Source organism: Lemur catta, chromosome 12 (genome assembly GCF_020740605.2).
Source record: "Lemur catta isolate mLemCat1 chromosome 12, mLemCat1.pri, whole genome shotgun sequence".
NCBI lineage: Eukaryota > Metazoa > Chordata > Mammalia > Primates > Lemuridae > Lemur > Lemur catta.
This window is the reverse complement of record NC_059139.1, coordinates 53,855,360-53,868,791: the sequence shown is the minus strand read 5'-3', so window position 1 is coordinate 53,868,791 and position 13,432 is coordinate 53,855,360. Positions and strand designations below refer to the sequence as shown.

Sequence of the window (13,432 nt, the reverse complement as noted above, 5' to 3'; positions counted from 1 at the left end):
TTATCTATACGTTGAAATTAGCACACAAGAATTTTAAATTAGTTATAATAACATTACAAGTAAAATGTGATCATAACCAAGGAAAAGATAGGAAACCTTAGGGGAGAAATAAAAGCTATAAACAAGAACCAAATGGAAGTATTAGATGAAAAAATAGAAAATTAAAAAATCACTAGGTTGAGATGATAAAGGAGACAACAATCTTGAAGAAAGGTGAATACGAATTATACAATCTGAAAGACAAAGGGTAAAAGTATTTAAAAAGTCTCATAAGCAGATGAAAAAAAGAGAATAGAGGTAGAAAAATATTTGTAAAATAACAGCTGAAAATTTCCTAATTTTAGTGACAAACACAAATTTGCAGATTCAAGAAGCTCAACCAACCACATGAAAAGACATTTTAAAAAGTCCATTCCTAGGCTCATCACAATCAAACTGCAGAAAATCAAAGATAAAGAGAAAATATTAAAAGCAGTCAGGGAAAACAATTATATGCAAGAAAGGAATAATTCAAATAAATGCTAACTTCTCATCAGAAAAAAATGGATGTGAGAAAATAGGATTCCAACATATTGAAATTCCCCAAACAAACAAACAAAAAACTTCAATCCAGAATCCTTTTTCCAGAGAAAAGCTCCTTCAAATTTAAAGGCAAAATGAAAGCATTTTACATAAAATAAAACTAACAGAATTAATTGTCAGCAAACTTACATTATAAAAAATGCTAGAGGAATTTTTTCAGGCTGAAATAAAATGATACCAAATGAAAATACGGATCAATCAGGAAGCAAGAAGGAGCAAAAGAGATAATAAATCCCAATCCCACATAATGTTAGAATTTTGCTTTTAGCAGTCATTTTTAAAATTTTTTAAAATTTTAATTGACACATAATAATTGTACACATTTATGTGATATATGTGATTTCTTGATACATGTATACAATATGTACTGATCAAAGTGGGTGAATTTGCAATACAAAGTACTGAGTTCCTTTAAAAATGGTCAGGTAGCTGTTTGACATTATATTTCTGTATTTTTACTTCACTTCTAAAGTATAACAGACTTTACTATACCTCAGTATTTTCAGTATAAAGGTAGATTAAAAAAACAACAATGACAAAAACTAATTCTCGAAACATCAAAACATCACTGGAGTAGGATTTTGGTAAGTCGTTTAATTTTTAAGTCAACCTAACAAATAATCATACCTATTCCATAGAGTTATAGGAGCCTATAAAATAATATTAAAAAGTTATCCTTTTTCATCACAAAGTATTCTGTCCCTGATAACTACCTGAATTTCTACGTTTAAGTGACATCAAGTATAAAGGATCACCTGATACAATAAAAAATGTTTCCTAAGCATTATATCCCAACTTGGCAAACAAACCTATTGAGAAATATTTATATTAATCAAAGTTTTGTTAAAATTTTTTTAAACAAATAATGTCTTTGAAAGAAATTTTAATGTCTAACATTTAGCACTTAGAAAATAAAAATAAAATCACAGCTGAGATCTCTGAATAATAATTTAGAAACAATAAACAAAGGAAACAGTGGGTCTGAGATGTTATCTACAGTTACCATCTACATACAGAATGGGTTCCTTTTGCCGATGTAAGCAGAATTAATGATAAATTCTTAAAAAATAAAGAGGCTCACATTGACAAAACTTCAAAGATCCTTACAAAATTGACCAAATTAGCTCAGTATGTATTGACTACATGTGGATGTATGTTCGCTTTCTCCTGCTCCTACACTTTCCTTTTACTGTCATTCCCTTAGCCAAGGCCCTACCAATTTTATATCTGGAATATCATGAATGCCACAGAACTTTAATACATCAACTCAATAAAAATTTGAGCATATCAACTATATACAAAATTAAAAGACATTATACTTCTTGCCTGATGTGCGTTTTTAAAAAAAAAAACATTATATAGCACACTAATTAGTGCCATATGCTTTGAAGTTACACCACCTGTGTTCAATTCTAGCTCTGCCACTCACTATTTGGCATCGGAAAAATTAAACACCACTGAGCGTTATTAAATAATTTCCTCATCCACCTTACTGAAATGATAACAGGACCTATTAGATAAAATCATCATAGCCGCATGTACAATGCAGTAGCATAATATATAGTACACAGTGGTCACTCTCATTATTGGTAACTGTCATTACTAATCACAGTAAAGGAGTGAAATATGACAATTACAAGGTCCTGGACCTGAGGCAGCTATAAAGCTTGACCACAATTCAATGTAAATGTAATTATGAAATATAGAAAATCTATGGGAATACCAAGAAAAGACATAATAGTTTTGAATAAAAGAAGAAGGCAAGTGAAAAATTCTTGAAGGATAAGGCATTTCCACACACACACACACACACACACACACAAAGATGAACTTTCCACAAGACAGTAGATATAAAAGATATAGAGTAACAATGACCACACAGAGGTCTAATTCATTTTCTAATTACATTTTAAATGTCCAATTCATTTTCTGTCACAAACAGATTGAAATAGCATTTGTTTTAGTACAAGATTATTTATCTGGAATATCTGAGACCCGAGACCTGATCTTCTCCAGATTAAAGTTTTGGGAAGTTCAACACCAAATAAGCATACTGAATAAAGTTTATTGCAACACTTTAAGTAAAACTCAAGCAAAGTGCTAACATCCTACACACACACACACATATAAAAACATATATATACACATATATATTTCTTAACTCCTAATCAAAACCCAATAGAAAAGGGGGAAAAGATCTGAACAAACAATACACAAAAAATATACACAAAAATAACCTTTAGACATATGAAAAGGTGTTCAAATTCACTCATAATTAGAGAAATGAAAATCAAAACAACATTGAGATACCATTTTTCACCTATCAGATTAGAGAAAATTAAAAAGTAAAAAGAACAGTGATTTCTATTCACTGATTTGTGGTGAGGCTGTGGGGAACCAGGCAATTTCATGTGTTGCTAGTGGAAATACAAACTGGTCCAACTCTCCAGGAGAGGAATTTGGCAATATCTAAGAAAACAACATATATGCTTACTTTTTGACCTACTAATGATACATCTAGGAATCATAAACGTAGGAATTTACTCCAAAGATAAACCTCCAACAATACAAAAATACATAGGTTATTCATTGCAGCATTATTTGAACTGTAAATGGAAATAAATAATCATACATAGGAGAGTGGCTGAAAAAATAACATATGCACATAATGGCATATAATGCACTTGTGAAAAAGAAAAAGAAAGATCTTTATGAATTGATTGGAGTGATTTCCAGGATATGTTATTACATACAAAAAAGATTAAAATGTAAAACAAGTACTTATAGTGTACTATTCTTCATATAAGATGGAACAGAATATAAGAAAATAAACATGCTCATTTGTACAAAAGAAATGGAGGCCACATAAACCAGAAACTAATGTGCTTGGTTACCTAAGAGATTTGCTAGAAATGTAATGGAAAAGTATGGAAATGGGGGATGAAAAATTACATATGGGCTACAATATACACTACTTGGGTGATGAGTACACCAAAGCCCAGACTTCACCACTATACAATATATACATGTAATGGAATTCAACTTGTACCTCCTAAATCCATTAAAATAAAAAATGAATACATAAAAAGTATGGAAATGGGAAGAGGGCAGTAGGGATGAGAGTGAAGTAGTACATTTCTGAATATACCTTTTTATATAGCTCTGATTTTTTTTTGTAATTGTCATATACTCAAAAGTAAATAATCAATCAATATCAATTATTAATAGAACTGAGTTGAACCCAAAATGAAAATAGACACTGAAAGGGGTGGTGCAGAATGAATTTTAAGAAATTCCGGATATATAAGATATATTCATTGGATAAAGATAAAAAGAATTAAATACAAATATTGCACTAGATTTAGAAAACATGATTTAGCAATTTTTTTGAGACAGCACACCAATGTCCCTTATGAATATAGATGCAAAAATCCTCAATAAAATACTAGCAAACTGAATGCAACAGCACATCAGAAAAATAATCCATCATGATGAAGTGGGCTTCATCCCAGGGATGGTTCAACATACACAAATCAATAAATGTGATTCACCACATAAACAGAAGCAAAAGAAAAGATCATATGATCATCTCAATAGATGCAGAAAAAGCATTCCACAAAATTCAGCACTCTTTCATGATAAATACTCTCAACAAATTAGTCATAGAAGGAAAATATCTCAAAATTATAAAAGCTATAAACAACAAACCCATAGCCTGCATCATAGTGAACAGGGAAAAGTTGAAAGCATGCCCACTGAGAACTGGAACAATACAAGGATGCCCACTCTCACCACTTCTATTCAATGTAGTACTGGAAGTCCTAGACAGAGCAATCAGGCAAGAGAAAGACATTAAAGGTATCCAAATCAGGAAAGAAAAGGTCAAACTACCACTTATGTAGACGATATGATCTTATACCTAGAAAACCACAAAGATTCTACCAAGTGACTCCTGGAATTAATAAATAAATTCAGCAAAATCTCAGGTTACAAAATCAATGTACACAAATCAGTAGTATTCCTATACACCAGTAACGGTCAAGCTGAGGGTCAAATTGAGTCTTACTCAATATCATTTACATTTACTACAAAAAAAAATAAAATACCTAGTAATATACTTAACCAAGGGGGTAAAAAACTCTACAAAAAGAACTATGAAACACTGAAGAAGCAAATCACAGATGACACAAACAGGTGCAAAAATACATCACGTTCATGGATTGGCAGAATCAGCATTATTAAAATGTCCATACTACCCAAAGTGATTTACAGATTCAATACAATTCCCATCAAAATGCCAATGTCATATTTCACAGATCTAGAAAAAAGTAATTCTATACTTTGTTTGGAAGAAGAAAAGAGCCCAAATAGCAAAAAGAACAAATTTGGAAGTATCACATTACCAGACTTCAAACTATACAACAATGCTACAGTAACTAAGACAGCAAGGTTTTGGCACAAAAATAGAGACACAGACCAATGGAACAGAACACAAAACCCAGACATAAAACTATACACATACAGCCAACTGATCTTTGACAAAGACAACCATATACACTGGGGAAAAGAATCACTATTCAATAAATGGTGCTGAGAAAACTGGAGAGCCACATGCAGAAGAAGATCCACATCCCTCACTTCTCACAAAAATTAATTCAAGATAGATAATGGACTTAAATGTAAGGCATGAAACTCTAAGAGTTCTAGAAGAAAATGCTAGAAAAACTCTTCTACATATTGGCCTAGGCAAAGTGTTTATGAAGAAGACCCCAATGGCCACCACAGCAACAACAAAAATAAATGGGATTTGATTAAATTGAAAAGCTTCTGCATAGCCAAGAAAATAATAGATCAAATATGCAACCTACAGAATGGGAGAAAAGATTTGCAAGCTATATAGCCAATAAAGGACTAATAAACAGAATCTACAAAAAACTCAAGCAAATCAGCAAGAAAAAATCAAATAACCCCATTAAAAAGTGGGCAAAAAACATGAGTAGAAGTTTTCAAAAGATAGATAGCCAATAAACATACGAAAAAATGCTCAACATCACTAATCATCAGGGAAATGCAAATTAAAACCACAATAAGTAGCACCTTACCTCTGTCAGAATGGCTTTTATCAAAAAGCCCAAAAACAATACATTCTGGCACAGATGCAGAGAGAAAAGAATGCTTATACAGTGTTGGTGGAACTGTAAATTAGTACAACCTCTATGGAAACCAATATGGAGATTCCTCAAAGAACTAAAAATTGACCTATCATTTGATCCAGCAATCCCACTACCAGGTACTTACACAAAGAAAAACAAGCCACTTTATCAAAAAGATAAGTGAACTCAAATGTTTATTGTAGCACAATTCACAACTGCTAAGATTTTGAATCAATCCAAATCTCCATCAATTCATGAGTGGATTAACAAAATGTAGTATATGTATAGCATGAATACTACTCAGCAATAAATAAGGATGTCTGAATGCCTTTTACAACAATTTGGATGGAACTGGAGACTATTTTCTTAAGTGAAGTATCTAAAGAATGGAAAAACAAACACCACACGTACTCCCTATTCAATTAGAACTGATAAGCACACATGCACACAGAAGGAAGTAAAACTCAATGGAAATCAAACAGGGGGGAGGGAGGAGGAGGTGACAGGTGAAAACCTACCTAACAGGTATAATGAATAGTATCTGGGTGACAGGCACTCTTATAACTATGATTCAAGTATTATAAAAGTGATACAAAACTAATAAAAAATATTTGTACCCTGTAATGCTTTCAAATAAAAAGAAAATCCCAGCAGACTTGTTTCTAGATAGTGACAAATAGATTTTAAATCTTATTTTAAAAACTAAAGTACATTAAATATCTTAATCAACTTTGTAGAATAACAAAGTTGAAAGACCTATACTACCTGATTTCATGATTTATTATAAGGTAAGTAACTAAGACTGTGGTTGGCACAGAGACAAACATATAGAACAATGCAGCAGAATAGAGTCCAAATATAGATCAATACATGTATACTAACTGATTTTCAACAATATGTAAGGAAAATTCAATGAGGAACTCAACAAACGGTGCTAGAATGCATGAATATCCACATGCAAAAAACTGAACTTCTATCTATACCTTGAACTATACACAAAAATTAACTCAAAGTGTATCACAGACTCTAAATGTGAAACCTAAACCTAAAAAACTCATACATAAAAGCATGGGAGAAAATCTCAGTGATCTTTGGTTAGAAAAAATTTATGAGAAATGACACCAAAAGCATGATCTATAAAAGAGAAAAAAAGACTAACTTCCTCAAAATTAAGGATTTCTTCTCCTCTCCCATAAAATGGAAGAAAGTATTTCCAAATCATTTATCTGTTAAAAAACCCATATCTGGAATATATAAAGAAATCTATAAAACTCCATATTAAAATAAACAACCCAGTTAAAAATACATAAAGGAGCCGGGCGCGGTGGTTCACACCTGTAATCCCACCCCTCTGGGAGGCTGAGGCGGGTAGATCGCTCGAGGTCAGGAGTTCGAGACCAGCCTGAGCGAGACCCCGTCTCTACTAAAAATAGAAAGAAATTATCTGGACAACTAAAAATATATATAGAAAAAATTAGCCGGGCATGGTGGCGCATGCCTGTAGTCCCAGCTACTTGGGAGGCTGAGGCAGTAGGATCGCTTAAGCCCAGGAGTTTGAGGTTGCTGTGAGCTAGGCTGACGCCATGGCACTCACTCTAGCCCGGGCAACAGAGCGAGACTCTGTCTCAAAAAAAAAATAAAATAAAAAATAAATAAATAAATAAATTTATAAGCAAGGGTAGTTGCATTTATATGAAATTCTAAAGGAGGTAAAGCTAACCTATAGTGATAGAAAGCTGTCCAGTGGACGCTTGGGGCCTCAAGGGTAGGCAGGGCTGGGGGAGAAAAAGAGGTAGTTGGGGACTGACTATAAAAAGACATGAAAAGAACTGTCCTGAGTGATGAAAATTGTACACTTACTATAGGTACATTTTTTGGTAGCTAAATCATAACTAAACAAAAATATATTTTTAAAAAATATGATTTGGGATTTGTAAGACAGAGGCTTGGATTCTACCTTAGCTAATGTGCTACCTCTGTTTTCCTTAGCAACTCATATATTTTCAGCATCTATTTCCTCGTGTATTAACAGTGACAACACCAAGTACACTTGAAGTGAGAAAATACATGTTGAAGTAGCTTAACTAAAAAGTAATAAGCAAATCTTAGTATTATTAACACTCAAAAGTCCTTTTACAGCACAGATTTTACATGTTATTTTCTATTTCTATCCTTATGGTAAGTTGTTTCTGTCCTGAACAATCTGGAGTAACAAAAAAATTATTTAATAAGATATAATAAGATATTTCTTATAAAAGAAGACAACATTTTACATCAAAGCAGAGCAAAAGGAAGCAAGAAAAAGAAAATGAGTCCCCAAACACAAAATAGGATAAGAATTAATATTTTTGTTTTTAAAAGTAGTATTTCTAAAATCTCTTCTATGGCTTAACTAGAAAATATATACTTTGAACAGGATTTCTGCACCACTTACATTACTGATTTAGTTTCCACATTCCAAGTGTCAGGAAATTATAAATTGTTTAGTATAAAAATGGCACATGTACACAAATACTTTTATCACAGAAATAAAGAATACTATGATTTTCTTTTCAGGCAATCAAACAACACATTTGCAACCCATACTCCCACAAACCTGAAAGTCATTACTATTTTTGACAAAATCTTTGGCAGAGTACCACAACAAATGCTCCAATTCTGATATTTCATCTGGAAATGGCCCTTTGAATTCAGAGTCCCTCAAACCACAGGGACACATGGCAATAATATAGGATTTTGGACTGCTGTTCTTAAAAACAACTTTGGCTGTTTTTTTTGGCTAACACATTCTACCTCATTTTCATATATCTGAGAAATGTAAGTTAAATAATATAGGGAGTCTGTCTGAATTTAGAATGCATTATCCACTAAAAAAAAAATTAAGTTACAAAATACAGTAAGATACAGACTAGGATATACCTTACTATATAACATTTTTTAAACTAAAATATGACTGAAATAGTGATTTGCAATGAAAATACTGGAGAAATACCCTTGCAACAATAAAAGTAAACCCTCTTCATGATACATACTTCCATCTTCTCTGAATGTTAAATGCAGAGATTGCTAGTTGTCCCACAATATCCTCCTTCTCCTTTTTACACAGTAATGGAAACTTCTAAGAATAGGACACAACTGAAGAACACTTTTCACAGATTCCCTTGCAGCTAGGTGAAGCCATGTGACTAAGTTCTGGCCAATGGGATGTGAACAAAAAGAATATATGCAATTTTGGAGTAATGGACTTAGAGAAAAGGCACATGCTCTTTACTTTCTCTTTAACACAGTCCTGCTGCCTGAAAGGTAAACATAACAGTGAAGTTAGAGCAGCCATCTTGGACCATGGAATAAAAATTACCTGTTAACAATGCAAACGAACATGATCAAAGAAACCTGTATCTTCAACATGATAAAGCTGTCATAATAAGCCAGGACTGCCTGTTTGGGTTTACATTAGAGAAAAACAAACCTACATGCTATTTAAGTAGCAAGGGAAACAAGGGGAAAGGAAATAGGAGACTTTGCATTAATTCTACTAGAGACTTGTTACCAATTCTAGTGTTTTTATATACTCAGTATATTTACAAACATATACATACACACACATATATATTACACATTATATATATTATGTTTAATTTTCCCTCAAACTTCATGGCTTACTTCATTAGGGCTATTTTTTAATATATAAAACCACAATATGTTAGATGATCTGGAATGAATCTAAGAAATCACTTTAAAATTTTACAGATGAAAAAAAATTTGACAGTTGAAAAAAACAGAATCATGAGCAAGTTAAAGTTAAATGATTAACCCAAGGTCATTCTTATCAAAAATAATTGTTTTTCTGTGACTTACAAATAAATTTTTTCCTGAAGAAACAGAGCAAGACATGAAGGCAAAAAGGAAGAAAACTATATTATTCATTAAGATGCATTGTTAGCATGGCAAAGTATATACTATAAAACCAGGATGAATTGTGAAAAGTCAAAGGAAACAGTGACATAAATTATATGAATGATCTCCCAAGTGAGTGACAGTACTTATGGTGAAAAGATGATGAGTTCCAAAGGCTGGCACTAGAATATGCTGTCAGTCAGAACAATCTACTGTCAAATGAGAGCACTGGGGCAAGAAGGGTCATAGAGGTTCGTACCATATAGAGAAAAGGAGTTCATGTGTGGCTGGCTGTCTAACATTTATTCCAATAGGAATTGAAATAAAACAGAAACATCTGTTATCTATGCAGTAAAGCCAATTAGACTATAAGTGAAATTTTGGAAGTATAAGCTTGAAAGCAATTTCATATAAACTGTGGACCTGCTTCTCCCAAAAATTGAGTATAAATATTAAAAAACAAGTTACACTTTAAAGATATTTCACTGCATTAGAAATTGACAATTCTTTCATTCAGACAAAATATAAGATAGTAGTTCCAAAATGTCAAGTCTTTTTAAATATAAAAATTAGTACTTACTTCCTTTAAAAAAGAATGAAAAGGAAAATTTGTTATAAGTGTAGCTTTCAAACAATTCTTACATGAATTGATATTCAAAATGTTGCAGTTGTACAGTAATCTCCAACACATGATTCGACACATAAAATTTCTTGAACTGATGGAGGTGTATGTATTCTTAGAGGTGTATGTCTGGTAGCAAGTGTGCTTAGAATTCATAAAGTATTCTTCGTCATGGGAGAGTAACCTTATGTCAAGAAACAACAGCATTCACTACAACTCCTTGAGTTCATTCTTTTCCTTTCTTCTAAGTTAGGAGGTCATTTTTGGCAATAATCAGATCTCTCTGTCATCAAGAAAAGGATAACAAAATCCTTTTCAATTTTTAGGTCATCCAAGCACAATTAGCCTTAAAAAGTATTCTACCATGTTTCCAATTGTCTTCAGACTTTTGCCAGCAGATGAATTTACAAGATATTGTAACTCTGAAATCAGTTTGCTTCTGCACATCCTGAATACTGGAAGATTCTCATGACACTTTAGCCAAATGAACTTGTGATTTTTCAGCAGCATTCATCCATAAGGCTGACTGCAGCACTGAAAGTTTTACCTCATTTAAATATCCAAAAATATCTCTCCAGTAAACCAAGCCAAGAATAAACTCCTCCTTGTCAAACTGTTCTGAAAGTGACCTTTCTTTTTCTCCTAAACAAATAAATAAATAAGGAGACAGCTATTTAAACTGCAATGTAGTGATTTAAGGTATATTCTGTAGGGAACCAACACACTTCTGCATTGCTGGGAATCTTTTTGCTGTTTCCATTTCTTAAGAAAACTTGTTGAAAACATAGTACCTGTAGTTCAAGGTGCTGGCTCTTATAAATTTGATTACTTTCAGGGTGGTAAGCAAGAAATCTTTTAGGATTATTGTCAGTCTTTGATGCCAATATATGCCAAGCCAATTGTAAAAGACGTGAGTCATGAGGACTTGAAGTTCTTTCTTCACAGAAGCAGGAAACCGAGATGTATTGCCAACCATTGCAAATACTCCATCCATGCTGACTGCACCAAACCCCCTCTTTCACCGTGTCAAAGATATAAAAGGCCTTTCAGCTTTCCAAAAGGCACCTCACTAACTTGGAACTTGTTACCCATCAGTGTATACAAAACAGACAAAAATCAGAAACTGGCTGCAAGAAATAATGCTAGTTGTTACATACAAACACTTGTTGAATAGGAAATGGCCTTACTCCCAATTTGACAATGATCTGCTTCAAAACATTAGAAAAAACAGTCAGCAGTTCTGTAGTGTATAACACCATCTGATTGAGCTTGGCCCACAGGAAAGAACACTTGTCATAAAGAACAAAATTTTTGTAGCCAGTTCCAACCTTCTTACTGAAACTATTTTAAATTACCATTTTAAGTAGCTTAGCATATTGAAACTTACATAAATTGACACCTAATTAAGAAAAGTATGTATCTTTTAAATAGAAATTATTGAAGCTGGTCTCTCCGTATTATTCTTTATATGATAATACATATATATTTGAAAATAATGATTCCATTTGTTTCTTCAAATGTTTCTCTAATTGATGAAATCTCTTTAACCATTCTGAATTAATGAGGTTATTTTAAAAAAAATTTTTTAAATCAATTTAGCTCTAAAACAAATTCTCCATAACTGTAAACTTAATGTAGTAAATATTTCCTTCAAATACTATAAATCTCATATCTGATTGGTAAACCACTGGTAAAAAAACAAAGTCAATATCTAATAAACTTAGGTAAAATATACAAATAGTAATTGTGAGAACAACTGCCTTGATCTGATTTGGTACAGGAACTAAGCAGGATAAATAGCAGATACTCTTGTCTGCAAAGCAAGTTAAGTTTGGGAAAGCTTGGGATAAAAGTTGTTTCTTTCTATTTTAACATTTCTAAATCTGACAATATAAAGTATCCTAATCCCTATTAAATGCCTTACTACACTTATGGATACCATTTTGTAAATTCAAATGCATTCTAATAAAGTAGAAAACAAGTCATAATTATTAAATATTCAAAGGTTAATATATCATTTTCATTCTTAAAATCTGTATTTCAAGAAACTATTTCAATATTTCCTAAACCTTTTGATCCCACATTTTAAGATTTGCTCTTTTGTGTGATTAACTCTAATACATTAAATTTTTTCAAGCATTAAAAATTAAATATATTTTCCAATAATTATTTTCCATAATTTATTAATATAAAACATTTAATGACTTTAATTTTGAAGCATTATTCCAATTTGGAAACCAAGTACTTTTCAAGGCTTTTATTTCTGAGGTATTCTGGGAATAATATGCTAATTATCTGTATATTAAAGATAATCTCAGTAAGTGCTCTGATATTTTACCACTTATAACATTATGGAAAGTTTTACTTACTGAAACAGCTTTCAGGTTTTTCTCAAAGGAGAAATGACTAGATTCTTTAGAAAAATTAAACTTGTATGCGTCAGCTGGTCCTGCTCGGGACACCAATGCTTTTCTCAGTTCATCAATATATTTCTCTTTTTCCATTGCCATGTCATCAGCTTCTTGGGAAATCTCTGATTCAGAAACTATGAGAAACATTAACAAAGTTTTGAAATAAAAAATTACTAAACATAAGAAATAGTTGTTTACTTGTTAGTACTAATTATCACATATAACAGAAATTTAAACAAAAAGTAAAATCAATTACTATACTACATATTTTACCTCAAATTATACCTTATAACTGAACTAGCAATGTTTAAGAAATGCGTGAATTTAGTCTCAAATCTCATGTGAAAAGCATTAGACTCCTGGCAGTCTTTCTCTGTTCTCAGATGAAACACATACATTGTAAATTACCACAGAAACTACCATTTAATGTACCTGCTCTTACATCATAGCAGATAAATTATTTCCTGTAATGATTAATAAGCTCATTATTTTACATGTTTCTTCCTTGCCTGAAATATTCAATAGTCTATAGTCTATTTCTCATTCATATGGGCAGAGTCAAATTAAAGTAAAAATGGAGCTCATTCTTCTTATCTCATGTGCCAACAATAGAAAATGTGGATGATGGGAGGTGATAAGGGAGGAGTGGGAAGGGAACTTATATTTACTGAGTCTAAGGCATACACTATGCTACAGATCTGGCTTCCAGTTAATTGTGTCATCGTGGTATCCTTAAAGCTGATATTTTACCCATCATTGATATTTTA

At 32.1% G+C, this 13,432-nt stretch overlaps 1 protein-coding gene across 1 annotated transcript in view; it reads right to left on the bottom strand.

Annotated features, from left to right (window-relative positions):
• XRCC4 (X-ray repair cross complementing 4) overlaps window positions 1-13,432 on the bottom strand; it is a 221,872-nt gene that overhangs the window by 175,484 nt on the left and 32,956 nt on the right. The window contains exon 3 of the mRNA XM_045566379.1: window positions 12,624-12,799. Within this exon, the coding sequence (XP_045422335.1) occupies window positions 12,624-12,799 (176 nt within the window). The remainder of the gene's footprint in view (window positions 1-12,623; window positions 12,800-13,432) is intronic.